The 23,018-nt window shown below is 45.8% G+C and overlaps 1 protein-coding gene across 1 annotated transcript in view; it reads right to left on the reverse strand.

Annotated features, from left to right (window-relative positions):
- The window catches only part of Lama3 (laminin subunit alpha 3), a 228,620-nt gene extending 211,247 nt beyond the window's left edge, over positions 1-17,373 (reverse strand). Inside the window, exon 1 of the mRNA XM_032885613.1 lies at positions 17,010-17,373. Coding sequence (XP_032741504.1) covers positions 17,010-17,291 — 282 coding nt within the window. The 5' untranslated portion in view covers positions 17,292-17,373. The remainder of the gene's footprint in view (positions 1-17,009) is intronic.
- Between the last annotated feature and the right edge of the window lie 5,645 nt (positions 17,374-23,018).

Genomic DNA, 23,018 nt, shown 5'->3' on the forward strand with positions numbered 1-23,018 from the left:
TTCAGGTTCAACATTCATCAAATTCTCCCAAAGACCAGGAACAATACAAACGCACACAAAGCCAGATGAAGTGTTGGGAAGTCTCACTCGGGATAATGTTCAAAATACATCCCATCCCGAGTTCCTAGGAAAAGTAGAATGCATTCCCACTGCAAGGCCTCTGCTGCCCCTTTACCTAGAACTTACTCCCTCACCTCACGCCTGACTCCCCTTTGTGCCCTGGGTTTCTGCCATCGGCCTTTAAGTGGACTCCTCTGCCCTCAGCTCAGCGATGACCTGTGGTCATTCTGTTCACTCACTGGTTACCATCTCCCCAGTATGTTAGTCCAGGGGCCATCTCTGCCTTCTTCTGCAATGTCTTACCTGACCCTATGGTCATCCCACACATCTGGTTCTCAGAAGTTGACAGTAAATATTTATTAAATATGGAAGCAAATGGATAGTGCATATAAATGCATGCACGAGCATTACTGCCAGATAGTACCGATCTTTGTGGTACAGGCGTCACCTCAAAAGACATCATCAGCTCTTGTCCACCTTCAGGTGTTAAGGTGCTCAGTTGGGACAATGAAGCTAACCACTATGACTATCTCAATCCCATGACTATGTGGGCAAGAGGCTAAAACAGAAAGAAGGTTCTGGTGCTAATTCCAATGCTCCTCCATGGAGTAGCACCAGGCAAAGGTCAGGTGGCAGGAGGAGTTGCCCACTGGCAAAGATGCTCCCAAAAGGCTTTTTATGGCCCTTCTTATGGCCCATGGGGGAAGCAGAAGAAAGTAGGAACAGAAACTAAGAAGTCGGTTTGGAAAAAAAAAAAACAGCAGCAACAGCAAAACCTAAGGAGTGGGGCGACTCACCTCAGACATTTGTCACCCACATTGGGTCCCAAACATCACAGCCAGAGAGCGAGGCCTGAGGAACTCACCCCAACAACACTCCCAGCCTCCAGAACCATGGAAAACCAAATTGCATTGTTTCAGGTTCGGGTCTGTGGATTCCTTTTGGCAGCCTCGGTAAACTCATTTAATCCTGCACAAAGGAAGTCTTCACAGAGGTGTGTGTGAGGTGTGTGTGAGGGGTGTGTGAGGTGTGTGTGGGGTGTGTGTGGGGTGTGTGGGTGTGTGTGTGGTGTGTGTGTGGTGTGTGTGTGTGGTGTGTGTGTGTGTGTGGTGGTGTGTGTGTGTGTGTGTGTGGGGTGTGTGTGTGGTGTGTGTGTGGGTGTGTGGGGGTGTGTGTGTGTGGTGTGTGTGGGGGTGTGTGTGGTGTGTGTGTGGGTGTGTGTGTGGGTGGGGGTGTGTGTGTGTGTGGGGGTGTGTGTGTGGGTGTGTGTGGGGTGGGGGGTGTGTGTGGTGGTGGGGTGTGTGTGTGGGGGTGGGGTGTGTGGGGTGTGGGGTGGGGGGGGGGTGTGTGGGTGGGGGGTGTGTGTGGGGGTGTGTGGGGGTGTGGGTGGGTGTGTGGGGTGTGTGTGGGGGGTGTGTGGGTGGGTGTGGTGTGTGTGTGGGGTGTGTGTGTGTGTGGGGTGTGTGTGTGGGGGGTGTGGTGTGTGGTGTGTGTGGTGTGTGTGTGTGTGTGGTGTGTGTGTGTGTGTGTGGGTGTGTGGTGTGTGTGTGGTGTGTGGTGGGGTGTGTGTGTGTGTGTGTGGGGTGTGTGTGGGTGTGTGTGGGGTGTGTGTGGTGGGTGTGTGTGTGTGTGTGTGTGGGTGTGTGTGTGTGGGGTGTGTGTGGTGTGTGTGTGGTGTGTGTGTGGTGTGTGTGGGGTGTGTGTGTGTGTGTGTGTGGTGTGTGTGTGTGTGTGTGTGTGGTGTGTGTGAGGTGTGTGTGAGGTGTGTGTAGGGTGTGTGAGGTGTGTGTGAGGTGTGTGTGAGGCGCTTCAGCCAGACAATCTCCAGACAGAGGCCTAGGCTGGTGCACAGCTGCTTTTGTGAACTAGTCCAAACTAGTCCAAGTAGGCCAGTCTGGTGAGCGCCTCATCTATGAGAAAGACTCCTAATATGGATGGTACTTAGCATCTATTCAGCCACGATCCTTCCTCACTCCGTGTAAGAATCACATCTGTAGTAGTCCGATTACAAACATCTAAAAACAAACAAACAAAAATAGTGGCCTTCGTTCCACCCCCAGGGCCTCTTTAGCACCCTGTCCCCATCTTCCACTCTCCCTTAAAGGCAAAAGCTTTGCTTTCCAGTCAAAAAAATACCACAGGCGTGGTTTGAAGCTGCAGTAGCTATATAGAAAGCACTCACAGGCTGGCTTGGAACGGCAACGGAACACACTCAAGATGTTACAGAGCTGTGTTGCCCCTGAACCTGTAGGAAGAGGTTCCTTCTGTGCCTCCTCCAGCTTCCAGAAGCCCAGCCCTAGACGTCCATCTCCACTGATGTATCAGGAGCCTCTCTCTGCTTTGAAGCCCAACACCAAGGCCACACCAGCAACATCACCATCTTCCAGAGAGTGGGGTGAGAATCCAGAAGGCCTGGCGGTGTTCCCTCATCTCAGGTTCCTACTGCTCCCTTCTGCATGCGGCCTCGGGGCCACACTGAGGTGGAAGGCTAACGGATGGAGGAGTCCATTTCTGCAGTGCGAGGAAGTCATCACCTCTGCTAGGATGAGACTCTGCAGTGGGTGTTTGCTTAGGGGCCATTACCCGTGCTCTACAAGCGGACCCAGTAAACTCTCTGGCTCATCAAACTAGACTGGGGAGGAGTCATTTAGTCTGTCATTGGTGCCCTCCAGGGAAAGTTCACGAAACATCTGCCTTCCAAACAACACACACACACACACACACACACACACACACACACACACACACACACCTTGTTGAAACTTGGTGCTGCTCTGGCAGGAAACTTGTAGGCTGGCATTGCCCTTTGAACATTGCACCTAAGACAAGCTGCCACAAGAAAGACTGTTGGGAGCAGGAAGAAACAGTCCCGCCCTCGGGGAACCTGGAGCTAACATGGAAGGAGATTTGAATAGAAACGGCTCCGAGGTGCTGTGGAATCAGCTGGAGGGTGCAAAGCTCAGCTGAGCACCAAGGAAAGCATGATCACCGGCACAGAGGTGCACAGCACAGTGGGCAACGCGCAGACTCTCCAGCCTTAGTCACTGGGGTTTGAACCTTGGCTTTACCGCATACTTGTTGTGTGCTCTTAGACATGTGGCTTAACTTCTCTGTGCTCCAGAATCCTTTTGGGTAGGATGCACATGTCCGGCAAGGCTCCTTCATAGATTTCAATAAATGGTTATGATGATTAAGGGGTCAACAGAATGATAAGAGGGGCAGCTTAACAGATAGAGGTGCTACCTGTGCAAAACTGGCAGCCTAAGTTCTACCACAGAACTCACGTAAAGGTGGAAGGAGAGAACTCTGTTCTATAGTGTCACATTAGGAGTGTGTGTGCGTGTGTGTGTTTGTTTTGCTGGTTTGCACGCATAGCTAAATGCTTACCACACATTCTCAGTCACACACACACGCACACGCATACGCACACACACACAAGGTGCATTCAGCCAGTGCCTGGCATCACTAAATACCGCACCAGAGTGTGTTACATTACAGTCTTGCATTACGTAGGCCCTGACTATCAGCCTATGCCTTCCCATCTGCCCTTTTACTGATGCCATCATATAAACTTTGCACAGTGAGATGATGGCATCGGAGTAACAGAACCAGCTTCTCCCTCACTTTGAATGGTGAGCACAGACAATTGCTGAAAACCCGTGTCTCTAACTAGCACCTGTTCATTAATTGCACGTGTGTTTTCCGATCACGTGACCCTCACCGAGAGATTATAATGTTACAGGCTGAAAACTAGGGCAGGCAGGACTCAATGAGCTGGCTTCCCCTAGGCAGTTCCCACCCTGTTGGCAAGAGAATTCTAGTTCTAACCCATGCCCTGGATGCCCTTTCTTGCAAAGCAGGCAAAGGCTGTCTGCAGATGCAGCCCTGCCCTAGTAGATTCCAGCTTCTCCATCGTCGTCTTCAGCCAGGAGTTTGCACACACAGGCAGGCAGGCCCCTTTTAGTTAGACCTTGATTTAAACTACTCAGGGACCACCTGCTAAATCCTTTCCTCAGTGGGCAAATGGACCCAGAAATACCTAAATGACAACCAGAAACAACTCGTCAGCTGGAAAAAGGTATTATTGCCACTTAAATTAGCTTTAAAAATTAATTCTTCAAATGTCATTTTATCATATGCAAAATATATCCTTCAGATTTTAGATACAAGCTGTATCTGAACTAGTTATTACCTTGTTCCAAGGCAACGAATGTTACACTGCTGTGTTGTAGAAGGCGCAGAAGCATTTGCTGTTGGGAATGAGTCAGTGAACCAAGTCTCTCCAGCACATAAAGTGGTGCACATTCTGACAGCAAAAGATGGCTCTGGGAGTAGAGGGGATTGTCACCAAATCAGACCATCTTGTGAGTAGAGGTGATTGTCACCAAATCTGACCATCTTGAGTTTAATTCCCAGGACTCACATGGTGGAAGACGGTAACTGACGACCACAATACACACACACACACACACACACACACACACACACACACACACACACACACACACACACACACACACACACACACACACACACACACACACACACACAGACACACACACATACACACACACAGACACAAACACACACACAGAGACACACACAGACACACACACACACAGAGACACACACACACACACACACACACACACACACACACACACACACACACACACACACACACACATACACACACACACAGACACACACACACACACACACACACACACACACAGACACAGACACACACAGACACACACACACACATACACACACACAGACACAAACACACACAACAGAGAGACACACACAGACACAGACACACACACAGAGAGACACACAGACACAGACACACACACATACACACACACAGACACAGACACACACACACACACACACACACACACACACACACACACACACACACACAGACACAAACACACACACAACATACACACACAAACACACACACACATACACACACACACACACACACACACACACACACACATACACACACATATACACACACACACACACACACACACACATATACACACACAAACACACACACACACACACACACACACACACACACACACAGAGACACACACACACACACACAGAGACACACACACACAGACACACACAGAGAGACACACACACAGACACACACACAGACACAAACACACACACACACACAGACACACACAGAGAGACACACACAGACATAGACACACACACACAGAGACACACACACACACACACACACACACAGAGACACACACACACACACACACACACACACAGACACACACAGAGAGACACACACACAGACACAGACACAGACACACATACACACAGTAATATAAAAAGAATTTTAATAAACCTTTTACATGACTTCTATGACAAACAAGCCTGCCGTCAGGAAGTCTTACCTAAGAACAGTCTCTGCACCTCGTGAAACACTTCTACATCTTTGAACGTTATTGACAAAAGGTCAGACTAGAGCTGAGAAGCTGCCTTCTCACGCATGTGCTGAGAGGAGACAGGAGGGTCAGTGATGCCTGCTGGTGCCAGCCTAGCATCAGACTCAGGGAGAGACCCTGACTCCAAGGAATATGGAGGAGAGTGACAAAGAAAGACAACAGAGGTCACATCTGACCTCCTCAGGCTCCTGTGATATAAGTGTGCATACACCAAAACAACATGTACACACACAGAAACACACACTTACAGACACGCATACACACATATATACACCACACACACAGACTTACACATGTATACATATACACACATACCACACACTATATACACCACACAGAGACATACATATATATGCATACATAACACACATGCAAACACAAAAACACACATGACACATACACACAGACACATACAACACATACACACATAGACACATATACCACATACACACACAGACACATACTCATATAAACACACATGCCACACAGACATACGCAATCACATACACACACAAACATACCACACACATGGACATACCACACAGACACAAACATGTACATACCACACACACATTCACATACCCCATACATACTCACACACACCACACATATCACACACACATACACACTCATATACACACAGCACAAAGAAAGACAAATACAGATACACACTCACATACACACACTTATAAACAAACCACACAGACACATACACACCACACACACATATATATATTCTTACCACACACACACACACACACACACACACACACACACATAAATATGAGCTATTATTATGAATGCTGTTTTATATTAAGTGACACAGGTTTTCTGAGGTCAGGAGGAGCTGGTGCAGTTAGAATAAACTCACATCTGAACTGCTCTGTCACCTGCTTCTAAATGACAGAGGCGATGACATCACACCCATCAAAGCAGTTCCCTGCAGTTTCAAGAAAACTGGATCTTACAAGGACGAACCATCTAAGGATAGCTGTATGTCTGGAGTCTCTTTCCAAGCTCAGAATGCAGAATAATTAACCATTTAATAATTGTGGATGAATGGATGAGTTAAAGTCGAAATCCAGCCCTTGGTATCCAAATGTCACATTCGATACAACCTGCAAGACTCAGCTGATTCCAGGGCTACCCTCCCTGAAGCATGTGATACCAGAGGAGTCATCAGAAACAAGGAAGTGGGGGGCTCCCAGGATCTGCTCCTGCCCCCACTGAATTAATAAGCAATTGCTAACGTCAGCTTTTTCAGAACCCCTATCTGTTCAAAACCCCACAGCAACCTATGCATAACTGGAATTTGAAGCTAAGTTATTTATATGATGCGACCTAAAGGATTGTAATAGATACATTTTATAGAATTTAAATTACACTTCGCTAAAACTATGGGAAAGGACTCGTGTTTCAAAAATTGAAAAAAGAGAAGTAGTTTTCATGTGTGGAGTAGAGACACCAGACAGAGTGCCGACTGTAGACCTCACTTTTCCAAACCTACTTTTAATGCTGGTTTACCCTCCCTTCTAGCCCCCCACCCAGCAGAGGTAGTGGGAAAGAAAGGTTATCAGGATACAGGCAGTGGGCCTGTTTGGAAATGGTTCTTTGGAGCAAATCCCATCTGCGTTGTCAGGAAGTCAGCAGTTCAGTTCACAGGTCAGCAGCGGCAGCTCGCTCCACTGGCAAACACTTCGCAAATAAAGCAAAGAAGCATTGCGAAGCCAGCTACGCAAGCTAAGCCTGTCGCTGTCCATCAAGTCCAATTTATACTCCCTGCAAACATCGCCTGTCCTCCCAAAGCACCACGTGAGTCTGTCTTAGCAAAACTCCCCATGAGTGTGCACCAGCTGACATCACCCTGCCAATCAGCCCAAGTCCACAGAAGAGGCAAGAAGCCTCCAGACCACCACCAGAAGATTTTTGGTTTATTTTTTTCTCTATGGTGTCAAATGTGACAAATGGAGTTCAGCTACTCTATGTAAGGCGAACCAATACATGCTTGCCATTAGCAAAGAGTCCTTTGTCACATGACCTCTCTCGTGCTTGCTTTAGCAAAACATCCCTTCGCCTGTGTCTGCTTCAGGAAAGCACTCCTTCACATGTTTGCCTTAGCAAACACCACCAGACACAACTGACTTTCCAAAGAAACCATAAGCTTCCACTTCAGTTGACATTCTGAAACAGTGGTAGACGCCATCGTACAAGTGAGGGGTTGCAATGAGTGGTATCTTCTCTGTGACCCAAAGATTCGCTAATCCCATCTCTCAACAGTAGTTCAGAGCATGAAGGCAAGCTTCTCATTCAAGGACTGGGCCCTTGTAGCTTAGGCAACCCACAAGGTGCATTAGCTCCATGAGATTTGCTCAGGAACAAGGTGAAATGGCTCTGGCCTGGTGTGGGAGCATGTGTCTCCACTGGTCGGGTCCGTCAAGTCAACTCACGGAGGGAAAACACTTCTGTGTCCCTTCCCTGTGTGCATGGGCTTTCACTGCTGAAACTCGACTAGTTCGACAAGCACGGGAAGATATTAGGGACATTCTTTTTAAATAAAGATGGGCTGGAGAGCTGCTGCCCTTCCAGAGCACTGGGGCTCAATTCCTAGTGCCCCCCATGGTGGCTCACGATCATCTGGAAATCCAGATTCAGAGAATCTGATGCTCGCTCTGGCCTCTGTGAGCACCGGGCATATATGTGGTGCACATACATATATGCAGGCAAAACACTCATAAATAAAAAAGTAAATTAATTAAAGCTATCAGTCACCTTTAAATGTATAGGTCATTTGTCCGAATTGTCAAAGTAATTTTATCATTGTTACAAGAAGGACCTAGTGAATGTCTTAAATTTTCCAGCCCTCACTTAAGGATTTTATGTGAATGAAAGGAAAGGCCCTGTTAACAAATGATTCTCTTTCACAATAGTTCTATAAACAGAAGCTTGTGTGACTCAGTTTCCTGTTTATGGCCGTTGGCACCAAGTTACACACGCAGCTGAAACTCAGTTGTGGTTTGTAGCAAAGAGCGAGCACCGCCACTCTTACCCATGCCCATGTGTGCAAGCGCGTGTCTCTGTCATCCACGTCAACACAAGCGCTCTGCGGGAGGCACACTGGGATGCAGGGAAGGATAACAGGCAAGTAGACCTGTCACTGTGCAAATTCAGGATGTTTGACACATCTGTGCACACCATCCCTGACATTGTAGTGTTTATGTCAAGTTAGCCTAAAACTCTCAGGTCACATTTTCTTCAGAATCTTATAAAAGTTTTATTATTTTTTCAATCATGTGTAGGATGTATGGCTGTATGTGGGTATATGTACAGGAGTGTAGGTGCCCACAGTGGCTATCGGCATTACCCACCTGGAGCTGGATTGAACTTGGGTCCTCTGGAAAAACATCAAGTGTGCTTAATGGCTGAGCTATCTCGGCCTCTGCACTTGAGGCCATATTTTCAATTTCAATTCCCATGTTGTCATTGTTGTTGTCCGGTATGTAACATCCCCAGGTTTCACAGGTAAGGGACCATGCAAAGCCAATACACCTGTCAGGTTAACTGCTGACATCCTTTAACGCCATCCCCATCAAATGGTCAATGGCTTCTAAGTTCTTGCTGTACTGCAGGTTTCGTGGTAAAGCATGGACAGGACCCTTGGATCAAAGAAATCTCTCCAAACAAAACTTCAGACATCTGAGTAACAGTGAGAATCTGAACCCTTCTTTATGGGATCTTCAGGGCCAGGAAGAGCACAAACACTACTCACCCTGCCTTTTGACCGGGGCTACCGTTAAAATACCAGCCTTGTTGTTATAGATGCACTACCAAAAATTATCCACTACCACGGGACCAGGTTCTATTTTTAGACATGGCCTTTGCTCACTTCTGCAACTTTAATTTTTACAGAGCCTTTTGGCGTGAAATTCTAAATCTTGGCTGGCTTCACAAACTTATTTTTAGAAAGTTCAAGAAACAGAGCTGTTAGTTAACCCCTCTCCTTCCAATCTCCAGCTGTGCTTAAGCAGGGTCAGTGCAGCATCATTCAGATACAAACAACAGATTGGTCATAATCTCCCAGTCCTTCTCTACCTTCTCCACCTGTGTGCAGCCACCTCTCATGATCTGAAAGACAAATCCATATGAATTTCTGCCCACACTGGGGAAATGTGACCAGTAGTCCAACCTCTAGAGCTCAGCTTTTTCTCCCTTCTCCAAATATGCTTCTCTCCTATCACAAGTAATCTACATTCCTGGGTCCCTCAACTGTTGGAGCAGAAGGCAACTTCAGTTCATTTTTTTCTTTGAGGAGGAAACTACCAAGTACAGCTTATCACCAAACTGAGGAGTCTTTATGAAGTCATGCCCTGGTCTAGAGCCACAGGCTGCTGAGTGAACTTGAGAAGCCACTTCCTACTCTCTGGGAGTCATAGCCCATGCACATTAGCCTGTCCTACAAACCCGGGAAAAGTATCCTTTCTGGGCAGCCACACAACAGGGCCAAGTGGCCCATCACTAACACTGCCACTTGGGGAGCATGTGGTGGCTCTCTGTGGGCAAATCTGGGGAGAACCACAGTTAAGGATCTCTGTGGTGAATTTTTCGCTTCATGCCTGCTCTACCCATAACTAGAACAACTCTCTCCAATGCTGGCGTGGCAAGCAATCTAGTGTCCTTAAGAATTAAATATTCAAGCTACAGGAGACAGTTATTTTAAAGTGAAAAACTCAGTTTTGCTACTATTTAATATACAGGTTGTCATAGGGGCCTTCACCCAGTCCCCAAGTCAGATGATCACTTGCTTTTAATAGTTTTGAGTGTCTGAGAGAGAAGGTGGGTTACCAGCCTAGTGTGTGACCATGACACAAAACCTGGCCAAATAAAATATGGATTCTCCTCCCTTAAATAGCAGAGAAGATGCAACCCCAGATTGGAGTGAGAAGTGAACATGAGTGTATGTCTCCTAACGATGCAGAGCTCACAGTTATCTCATGCTGAAGCATTGAAAATGATTCAAGGGGACGAGTCAAGATGGCGGATCCAAAGCAGCAGACAGCACTTTCCCATTATCTCTCAACAGTTCTGAATCAAAACAGCCGGAAGTCAGCCTCTCACCAAAACTGGTGACTGAAGGACACACCGAAGGGTAAACAGAGGGACACTGAGAGACCCAGAGACTGCTTATAGGACAGAGGGCACAGCCTGACTGCCTGTGGGGGGACACAGGGACAGAAAGAGAGCAAGAGAAGGCATCCTGGGAAACCCATACAGAAAGAAACAGAAAAGGAAGTCTATAGCTTATTTAGAGATTGCATAATGGCCCTCAAGAACCCCTCTGCTTGTCTCAGTGTAAAAGCAGATGCAGTAACAAGAGCCATTTTCAAGCTGTGGCTTTAGGAAATGTTAGTCCCTATGACGGTTAGCTCTCAAATGTCAACTCGATATAACCTAGAATCATCTGGGAAGACAGTCTCAATGAGGCATCATCTAGATCTAGTAAGCATGTCTGTGGGGTTATTTTGATTATGGTAACTGAGGTGGGAAGACCTAGCCCACTATGGACAGCACCATTCCCTAGGGTCCATCCTGACTAGTATAATAGTAGGCATGCATTTGTTCTTTCTCTGCTCTGGACTCTGGAATGTGACTAGCTGCTTCAAATTCCTGCCTGACTTCCTCACAATGATGAACTGTACTCTAATAAGGATTAGGAAAAAAATCAAATAGCATAAAAGCAATAAAATGAGAGAATTTAGCACACACATTTTCATCCTAACTCTGATTATAAATAGTCTTAATTATCAAATTAAAAAGACATAGACCTCTGAGTGGACTAACAAAAGTGATCCAACCATTTTCTAAAAAAATTATTAAATTCATTTGTATATGTAGAGAGAGGTACACATGCTACAGTGCACACATGAAAGTCAGAAGTCAACTAGTGAAAGTTAATTCTGTCTTATACCATGTAGTACCAGGGATCAAACTCAGGGTGCCAGTCTTGACAGCAAGTGCTTTTAGCACTGAGCCATTGCACTAATCCAAGGTCCAACTCTTTGCTGCCTGCAGAAAACATAGCAGCAAAGATACATACAGACAGAGAAAAAGGACAGAAAATTATATCCAAGCGACCAGTGTGCAGAAGCAAGCAGCTGCCACTATACAGTCATATCCATCAAAGCAGATGTCAGACAATAATAGAAGAGGCACAGTCACCCCATGGTGACTATAAATGTATAGGCACCCAATGTTGGTGTGTCCAATTCATAAAATAAACGTCACTAGACACAGCAGGCACAGTCATAGTGATAATGGCTGGGAGCCACCATGTGGGTTCTGGGGACAAACCCAGGTCCTCTGGAAGACCAGTAAGTGCTTAACAGCTAGGCCATCTCTCTAACACCCAAGAAGGATTTTTTTAAAACTTAAACATATAATATAAATAATGAGACCAGTTCGATACCAAGTCTCTCAACAAAGAGAAGGTGAGGATCAAGAGTACGTACTGCTGGATCTTACAATAGCCTTAGCAAAGAACCAGCATCAACAATCTCCACTCTTTCCCATCAAGCAGGGAAGGGAAGCACTCTTCTAGTGTCCACTATGAAGCCACTTCCACTCTGATACCTAAGTCAAATAAGGACGACAGTTGACAAAAGAAAACTGTCAACCAATGTTCTTGGTGAACATGTATGCAAAAAAAAAAAGAGTTCAACAAAATATTTGCAGAATAAATCCAGCAGTCACTTAATAAAACCACACACTATGACAAGGTCGGTTGCATTCTAGGGATGCAAGGATGGCTCGACAAACGCAAAGTGGCGACAAAGCACAGCCCCGGATAGAATTAATAACAATGCACACGATGATCTAGACAGAAGCATGAAATCGCCTGACAAAAATCAACTTCCGAAGGAAGTACACAGAAGCATCGTGACGCAACATAATACATGCTATCTAACATTACCTTGAGGCAGCATCAGATCGCAGGAGGAAACTCAAATCATGGTGTCTAAGGTCAGGACGAAGACAAGGATGTCCACTGTTAACGCTTTTACTCAATGAAGTACTTAATAAATGAACAAACAGGTAATAAATAAATAAATAAATAAATAAATAAATAAATAAATGGTCTGCCGATGAAAGAGGAAGAGGTCGAATTATTTCTATTTTCAAATGACAAGATCCTACTCTTAGAAGAGTCTACCAAAAACTTTCTGGACCTGACAAACAAATTTAGCAAAGGAACGGTATAAAAAAAATCAACATATAAAACTCAGTAGCTTTTTATACCTCAATAATGAATAGACTGAGAAATCAATCAGGAAAGTAACCTCATTCACAGACGCCTACACAGCCCCTTGGGATAAACATAGCCAGAGAGGTGACAGAGCTTTGCAATGAAGCTATGCAGCTCCAAGGAAAGAAACCAAAGGGGGCGCCAGAAGACGGAGAGAACCCCGTGCTAGTGGGTGAGCAGAACAAACACTATTTTCTCTGCTGCCATAAACCATCTGGTGATTCGGCGTGATCCCTATCAAAATCCCACAGACATCTCTTCACAGAACTAGAAATAACTGTATATGAAAGCACGCATGCACACAGACACACACACACACACACACACACACACACACACACACACACACACACACCTGAATGGCCATAGCAATCCAAATTTTTAAAGAAAGCAATACTGAAGATACCACAACACCTCAGTTCAAATTATACAACAGAGCCATTGTAATCAAAACCTATTGAACCATTGCCAAAAAAGAAACAGACTAATGGGATAAAATAAAGGATTCCCCAAACAAACCCATGCAACCACAGCCAGGTTTCAAGACCAGTTAGCTGCTGTGACACGCTGTGCTGAGAGAGCTGGATGCTGACCCGTAGGCGCCGTGAGTAGCTCCTAGCTCTCACCTGGATAAAAGTTAAAACCGAGTGACTCGAAGACCCTCCTGGGAAGCTGGAGACCTTGGAACCGATGCAGGAACTCAGGGAGAAGCACATAAGGTGCAGGGATAAACCACGACGTTCTAAATGAGCCTCAGTAGGCCAGACAGTAAGAGCTTGGCGTGATGATGGGATTGTGTACAATTAAAAAGCTTCTACACATCCCAGACAACAGTCAATGGAGCGAAGGGACATATACGGAATGGAAGAAAAATTCCACCAGCAATTCAACCAGTACAGGATTACTATCCAGGATATATAAATAATCAAACGCCCGAACTAATAGACAAACTGAGGAGATACTCTCCTCCCAAATGACAAATAACCAATAAATAGATTTTTAAAAAGTGTTTGACAACCTTTGTCTGAAAATGCAAATCAACACTCACTGAGACTCCATCCCATCCCAATCAACATGGGTACCATGGAAACAAGATAGGTTGATGAGGACTCCTAGAATGAGAAGTTCTTGTTGAGTGCTGGTGAGAGTAGAAACCACTGTGACCACTGTGGCAACCGGAATGGAGGCTCCTCAAGTCAGGAGTAAATAAACCTACTTCATAGTGCAACCGCACCATAAGCCCAGGGTGATACTCAAAGGAGAAACGCTAGCGTATGACAGGAAGCCCTGCACGTCTATCTATGTTGGTGTTCACGTACTTACAATAGCCAGGGTGTGGAATGTCCTAGGTGTCCACCAACACCTAGGTGATGAATGGGTGAAGAAAGTGTGGTAAATATTCTCAGCAGAGAATCAGTTCTCAACCTCTGGGTCGTGACCCCTTTGGGGATTGAACAACTCTTTCATAGGGTCACCTAAGACCTCGGAAAACACATTTACAAAACGAGTCCTAACAGTAGCAACATTACTTATGAAGCAGCAACAAAAATGATTTTATGATTAGAGGTCACCACAACATGAGGAACTGATTAAGGGGTCACGGCATTAGGAAGGTTGAGAACCACTGCAAGAGCGTGTTATTTGACCACAGTGGTGTGGGGCAGGAGAGCTGGTTCTGCCCCTCAGCAGCCACCACATGGCTCTGCTCAGCTGATGGCTTCTGGTGATGTTGGTGGAGAAAGACGCATCCTTCCTGGTAGGCTGGCCACTAGGAATCTGACCAGGCTCCAATGAGTATATGGACACCCCAAAATGAACTTGTGTCCTTTTAGGGGCAGGGTAACAAGGGAGAATGGACATAGGGAGACGGGGAGGTGAGTGTGATTAGGGTGCATGATGGGAGATCCCCATATAATAATGATAATAATAATAATAATAGTAATAATAATAATATTAATAAATATGATGGTGGTGGTGGTGATGGTGGTGGTAATACAAAGCTCATATTATCCAAAGGACAATGGACAGGACTGGAAACAAATAAATAAAACGGGCCAGACTAAGAGAGAAAATCTCCCACATTCTCCCTCGTGCGTGAATCTAAATTTTAAGAAAAGTCAGGAAAGTAGAAGGTGAACTATTCAGAAAGGGGTTGGGGAGGGAGGGAAAGGAAGGAAAGGGAGGGAAGGAAGGGAAGGGAAGGGAAGGGAAGGGAAGGGTAGGGAAGGAAAGGGAAGGGAAGGGAAGGGAAGGGAAGAAAGGTGCTCACATATGGATGTGATTTGCAGGAGTGAAAATTAAAGCCCATTGTCTTGATAATTAATACACAACAGTAAAATGCTTTTTGAAAGAATTACATGGATTTCCCCCAAATCCCAAACTGTCTGGGATGACATCTGGGTGCAGCAGGGATCTGGTGGACATGAGCTGCTTTACAGACCAATAAAGGCAGGCCCTCTATTTTATCAACATAGGCGTCTTATGTCAATGGTATGTGGGAAAGTCAACACTTTTCTAAGGAATTGCATGCCTCACGGAGGTAAAAGCATTCTGATAGACAATGTTTGGCAATGGATGCCTCTCTTGTGGCAAAGCCAGAAATTCATTAACTTTAGAAGTCTTATATTTTCACTTACTTAAATGTAAAACAAGTTTTTCTACTGTATTTTAATTTTTTTCCGAAAGAAAACTGCCAGTGCTTTTTGAACAGATTGTCTGAAACATTAAAACGTGGTTTTCCCTGGTAGAAAACGTTGGCAATAGCATGTAAGAGGAGCCATGACCAGCCAAGTTTTTACTGGGGTTGGGGTTGGGAAGCGCAGCCCTGAGTGAATTCTGAGTGTGTGATTTAGTGAGTGTAGACAGCAAGAAGCCTGTCACCCACCCACTGGCTAGGGCTCCTCTGTCTGCCACCATCGGAATTTTTTGTGTGAAAAACTTGCTTTAACCTGTAGGACACTGAGCCCACTGGAAACCAAGTTGGAATCATTGAGCAGCAATACCAAACTAAATGTGTCAGAACGAATTCCATAGTTACATTTTGTGTACACGCGTAATAACAGATAATTAAAGCAAACCTATGTGCAGCCCATTGGAGACAATTACAAGTATCCTCGTGGCGGCTGTCTTTTTAGTTCCCTTTTTGCATGTTTACACTATATGATAAAAATTGTTTTATCATTGATTTATCTTCTCGATTTTCTTTCCATGGAATGAAATGTGCACAGTATGTTAACATGTTCACGTGCACATATAATTTATAAATAAATTTGCATCTACCACATAGCAGTTCTTGTATGTCATTTATGGTGGTGCCAGTCAAGACTGTCTAACACACTAACCCAGACACTTTAAGCTCCAAAATTACTCCCACTTCCTGTAATACTTCCTCTCCTCCGTGGGACTTCCAGGAGAAAGGATAGCTTGGAGTAGAGAATTTGGACTTAGGACTGGACTCAAATGCTCACATCCATCCTAGGATCAAGTGTTGTTTCTTGGCCTTCACCTTTGAGGCCTCCCAGCCCACGATGAGGCCTGGATGTGAGGGTTGGCACACCAGCAGGTACTGATTAAGTTGGAGCAACCGCGCACCCTCTTTCCTGCCAGGTGTTCACTGCCGGTGTTCCCGCCCACTGAAAGTCTCACTGGCCCCCAGAACTGCTTGTTGGCCCATCAGGTGAATCTTTTTGCTGACAGTGAAGAGGTACCAGGGATATAATCAGAAATACTACCGAAGTCTCCTAGGCATAAGGTTGCAAATATGAAAAGTCTGGCAGACAGCCGCCACTGACAGCCCACCGTCTGTCCTGGGATAGCCAGGTGCCGTCGGGGATGGAAATTTTGCTATGAAGCCTCAGACTTCCTCTTCTGCAAGCTGGAAACTGATCACAACTTTCACTCGCCCTCACCTTGCCTACCCCATCCACCTACAGTGGCATGTGGCCAGGTCAGTGCTGTCATAGGCTCATACACGGAGCACTGCGCCCAGGTCACAAGGTCTCCAGTCAGTCTGGCCTTGGGACAGCTCGGCCCCATTCACTTGAGGTCATTAGATCTAGTTGGGAAAAGAAGATCCATCCTTTGGCCTCAGTGACTGGCCCATGTAGAGAACTAATCACCACTCTTAAACCAATCACCCTCTATCTGTGCGGGACTGACCGTACCTGGATGGTGTGGCCGCTGCCCGGTGCAGTGGGGCCGCCCACCAATTTGCAGAAAAGCTCAGACCGGGGCCTTGAGACATCCAGGCCCCGCTCCCCGCAGGTGGCGGTGGCCCAGATCTTCGCTGCCTGGGCCAGGTTGAAGTAGGGCGGGTGCAGACTGAGCCGGGCGGCCGGAGGGTCCTGAGCCACCACGCTCCAGCAGGGCGACATCCTCAGCAGCAGCAGCAATAGCTCGAGCAGCGGTGGTGAAGGTCGCGGTGCCCAGCCCAGAGCCACCGCCATCCCGCGGCGCTGGGTCTCCTGCTTGTGCCCGGGATGGCACCGCGGAGCAGGAGGCTGCCACTCTCTGCGCGCCCGAGCAGCCCCAGGAGTAGGCGGCGCCCCGGGCCGCGCCCCTCTGTCCACGCGCTGAGGCCGACGCGTGGGCGCGGCTCCGCGTTGCGGAACCTGCGGCTGCGCTGGCAACGGCGGGGTCAGGAAATATCAGGCATAGATATTGCGAGCTGCAAACTTTCCAGGCTCCCCAAATCCAGGAGACCGGGTGTTCCTCCGACTGTCCTAAGAGCCAGATCAGAAATCAAACCGGTGTGTGCTCTCCAAATACTGAGATCTCCAGTTTCTGAGAGGCTTGCAGGAAACTGCCACTGCCTGTAGAACTTTCGTCAAAGACATTTACAGTTCCCAGTCGAGCATTGATCTGTGGGCCCATTCTTCTGTCTTGCCGGCACAGCTACGGGTTGAGTCTGGAATTAAAGGATCTCGCTGAGTTAGCAGTGGTGGAAAGTACATATCCAAACCACAACCCAGTGATGCTCGCTGTGGTTCGCAGGGAAGGTACCTCGCGTGAAATTCTTTAGATGTCCAGGTACTACTACTCCCTTAAGGCTGAGACTTGGACACTCTCCAACACTGGATTCACCACAGGCCCTCTAAGGTATTAGAGGAGGTGCTATTGATGGGGAAGCCAGCATGCTCAAGGGTGCCAAGTGTCCCAGGACTGAAGCTAGAGAAGGAGGGAAAGAGGCAAGACGTGAGAAACACCACTGCCTGGATACAGGGATGAGAACACTTGCGCTTGCACACTTGAGAGGTGCTGTGGTGTGAACATCCCTGAACCTCCCCACAACAGATTCATAGGCTGAAACCCTACGGTCAACCGTGAAGTTTTTAGTTAAAGAAGGATTTTTTTTTTTTTTTTGAGTTTTTTGCAGTATGCTTTCGCTTCGAGTCATTCCACTTGCACAGATTTATATCCAGGGAATAATCAGATAAATATATCGAGGGGGTGGTGCTGGTGAATGTGACCAGTACCTTTGTAATCGAGCCCCAAAGGCATGGTGGCACACACCCGCAACCCAGCACTACGGAAGGCTGAGGCAGGTGGATCGGGTGTCAAAGGTCAGCCTGGGCTGACAAAACCCCATCTCAAACCAAAATGAATAAAGAAACGAACGAAAAATAAGAGATCAGAGTGTGCTGGCTGGTTCTCGCCTCTATAAGGGTACAGTGAAGACTGTCTAAACCAGGAAGCAGCCACACCGGAAACCTGCCACCTTGTTCTGGTTTCACACAATTTCGTGTTTACTCTGTTGTAAAAACTCAAATGAACCCCGCACGCCTTTAGTCCCAGCACTCCGCAGGCAGAGGCAGGAGGATCTCTGAGTTCCAGGCCAGCCTGGTCTACAGAGCGAGTTCCATGACAGCCAGGGCTACACAGTGAAACCCTGTGTTGAAAAAAACAAAAACAAAACAAACAAAAAACCCACTACACCAACAACAAAAACACAAAAACTCAAAAGGACTGAGCTGAAGGCGAGAGAGTTCACTGATATAAAGTATATATATTATATATAATGGTTAGCAGATCCCCACTGGAATAGTTATGTGACCTATTTAATCTTCTGTTTGTTTGTTCTGGAGGCAGGGAAAGGCATTCATGGACCTAATATAAAAGAGAGGCCATAAGAACTGATTGAAAATGTGCATGTCAGACAGCGTCTTAACCGGCAGAAAACACATGCGTGTGGGAGAAAATGGGTTCCGTAAGTGACAAGTGACTAATGCCTTTAAATAAAGCAACTCTCAAAAAAAAAAAAAAAAAAAAAAAAAAACCACAGGAAAGGCTAACATCAGGGCTAAGAGAGCCAATTTTTTTTTTTTTTTTCGGAGCTGGGGATCGAACCCAGGGCCTTGCGCTTCCTAGGCAAGCGCTCTAACCACTGAGCTAAATCCCCAACCCCAAGAGAGCCAATTTAATAAAAAGAAAATGTAAAAGCAAATAGACATAGCTAGTTTAGAGTTCTGCTCTTCCTGGGAACCAAGATGCAAACACCAACCAGTAAGGCCTATTTCTCGCTTGTCAACCGATTAAGATCATTAAGTGTAAAGCTGAGGGTTGGAGAGAATTCATGAAATCAACACACTCTTGGTAAAGTGAAAAATCTTACATTACAGGGGAGGAATTTATGCAGTGCTCAGCAAATGACTCCAATATATAATTTGTCTGTAGTTCCTCTACATTTTATAGTCCTGAGATTTACAGCCCTGCAATTCTCTGGGACATGGCAAACATTTGACCTAATGGTTCCTTGAAGCTATTTAGTTTGTTTATGTTTATAAGCCTCTCAATGTTATTAGGCCATAAGAACAACCGTATAGAATATATTTTGACATATATTTGCAATATCTAACAAAAAGGAAATGATATGAAAATGCACAAAGTCAATCCTGTCTCCAGCACTAGTAAAATGAAATTATAAAAAGTTCTTTTATGATAGCATCAAAGAGAATAGAAGCCCTAGGGAGAAAGTAAATTAAAAAGTTCAATATTTGTTCTATAAAAACTGATATCTTCCAAGATATTTCAGGGGATCTTAATACAGATGGACCTTGACTAACAAGGAAGCAACATCCTATAAACTCATCACAAGGTGGCAATAAGTCACAAATGTACTTAGACCATGTGACCTACTGAGCAGCACAGCTTAGCAAATGGAGTGAAGAGCTGGGTCTCACCTACATGGGTGTGTGGGTAACTGGAGTCAGGGGCTGCTAGTGCTGCTAGTGCCCAACAGCAAACATCTTACTACAGATCAGTAGCTCAGGAAAGGGTTTGTGACTCAGAACACGGTTTGGGCTGAATTTGTATTGTTTTCGTACAGTCAGTAAATTGGAGGGAGGAGAGGTAAGCCAAATGTTCTAGTCTGCTTTCTCTTCCTGGAATAAACACCATGACCAAAAGCAACGTGGAAAGGAAAGTGTTTTTTTCATCCTATAGGTAACAGCCCATCATTTGACTGAAGCCAGGAATATGGAGGGAGGAACGGGAAGAGCAGACCTGGGGGAACATTTCTTATTGGCTTGCTAGCAAGCTCACATTCATAAGCTTTTAGTACAGTTCAGGCCCACCTGCTGAGGGAAGGCACTGCCCACTGTGTGCTGAGCCTACCTACATCAGTTAGCAAGAAAATGCCCAATACACACATACACACAGGCCAATGATTGAAGCAATTCTTCAGTTAACACTTTCTCTTCCAAGGTGTGTCCCGGTGATAACCAAAATTGGCATCACACCAAGACATCATCCATCAATTTGGGGAATATCTGTGAATGTGAAGTTCTATATTTATGGGTTGGCATATAAAATATTAAGATGTGATTGTTCACACAGCAGTCTACAGATTGAACCACAATCCCTATCAAAATTCCTTCCCTCTCTCTCTCTCTCTCTCTCTCTCTCTCTCTCTCTCTCTCTCCCTCTCCCTCTCTCTCTCTCTCTCTCTCTCCCTCTCTCTCTCTCTCTCTCTCCCCCCCTCTCACCTTTTTCAGAAACTGACATGAGAATCCTAAAATTCTTATGAAACTTCAGGGGACCCAGTAGGTCATAGGAATCCTGAAAACAACGAAGTATGAGCTTCACTTTTTGACTTCAGAATTTAAAACAAGGTGTCTGTAACCAAGGCAACAGGTAAGGGAGCTTGGAGATCAACTGAACACAATTGAGTCCATAAACAAACCTTTAAGTCGTGAGCACTTAGTTTTCAACAGGACACCAAGGCTGTCGTGTGAGAAAAGAATCCTGTGAATAATGGGTGCTTGTCCAGTTGGATATCCACCTGCGAGAGCCAAGATGAACTCCTACCTCATACTATACGCAAAAATTAACTCAAAAGACATAAAAGCCACAACTCTGAAACTGAGAGGAAATATGAGGAAAACAGCTTCTTAGATAATGTCAGAGGTGATTCAGGCCCTTCTGAGTCTTTCAGAACTCAGATGGAAATGAAGCTGGGTACTATTGTTCTCAAGCATTTCCCTGAGGTCAAGAACTTAGACATGAAGGAGACTGACTCCCTGGGTCTAATCAAACTAGTTAAGGCTCCTTGAATGTTAGCATTTGGGCAACAGTGTAGCATAGCAGATGCTCTGTAAGTGAACCTTGGGTTTTCTCTTCTTTGCCTTCTTCTACACTTCCACACTATGGAACAGGAGCTTAAACTGCTACTTGCTAATGGTTTGATTTCTGAAGGAACGTGTTGTGAAAATTGCCTCCTTCCCTCATCAAACACAATGGCAGCACTGCTAAGCAGCAGGGAGAAGAATATAAACAAAACAGCAACACGGAAGGCTTTGCTCCTTGTTCCGAGCACACACCTGTGGCCTCCAGAAGGCAAATGTAACAATGAAACCATAATGAACAGATGCTGCTATCCCGGCGCTAAGCTACATCACAAACCCAAAGGTGGAAAGCATCTTTCAGGTCTTCTTAAAATAAGAAAACAGTGTAGCTGAGCATAGTGGTCTAGGCTGGCAATCCCAGCACTTCTGAGGATGTAGACTTCAAGGGCAGGCTGGCTACATGTTGAAACTATGTCTCAAAACAACAAAGTACTACAGACACACGGACTAGTGAAACAGACACCTGACCAGAAATAAGCCCACACAGCTGTAGCTAATCTTTGACAACAGGGTTAAAAGCATACTTTGGGTAAAAGGCAGTCTGTTCAAAAACTAGCGCATAGCGAACTGGATATCTAGTATGAAAGAATGAAACTAGATCCATCGCCCTCAGCCTGCTCTAAATCCGAGTTGAAATGCATCAGACCAATGAAAGCCAAAGTTCTGGCCATACAGAAAGAAAACAGACAACGCATGGTGAGCACAGTCCCAGGGAGAGCTTTTCCAATGCCTTCTAATAGCAGAGGGGAAGGCCCAAGAACAGAAAAATGGGCTTGCATGAAATGACAGCTCCTGAGCCTGGAGACGTAGCTCAGTGGTAAAATGTTTGCCCCAATACTCAAGGCTTTAGGCTGGATCCCTACTGATGCAAACCATGCCGTCAAAAGAGAAAGATACTTCAAGATCACCAAAAAAGCTTCTGCCCAGTAACTGTATGAGGGAAAAATCTTTGTTGGTTATACATCAATATGGGATTGATATCCCGAATCTATAAAGAACTCTAAAAGCAAAATAGCTGAAAGAATGCTATTGAGTTAATAAATGGACAAATAGTCAGGCCTCAAAGGAGGAAATACAAATGGCTAACACTTGACAAGATTCTCAGCATCTTTAGCTGTCAGGGAATGCAAATTACAAAGACTGAGACTCCATCTCAGCCCAGCCAGAATGGCTATGGTCCAGATAACAGGGCTTAGGAAAGGCTCAGCCGGTAAAGTTCTTGCCTTTGCAAGTGTGAGGGCCTGAGTTTGACCCTCCCGGAACCCATGTAAAACAAGGCAGGCATCATGGTGTGCACTAGAATTCTAGCACTGGGAGGTGGAAACAGGCTGATCCTGAGGCTTTCTGGTTAGCAGCTAGCGGAGCCTTGTGAATTCCCAGGGTTAAGGAGAGTGATTCCTGAGGAACAGCACTTGTGGTTGACCTCCGACCTGACACCGGCCTCCACCCCCACACATGCAGAATGGAACAACAAGGAATGTTGGTAAAGATGTAGAGAAAGAAGAAACCGATGCTGCTCGTGGAAATGTAAGCTGATACAGTCACAATAAA

This window comes from Rattus rattus, chromosome 15 (genome assembly GCF_011064425.1).
Source record: "Rattus rattus isolate New Zealand chromosome 15, Rrattus_CSIRO_v1, whole genome shotgun sequence".
NCBI classification, from domain to species: Eukaryota; Metazoa; Chordata; class Mammalia; order Rodentia; family Muridae; genus Rattus; species Rattus rattus.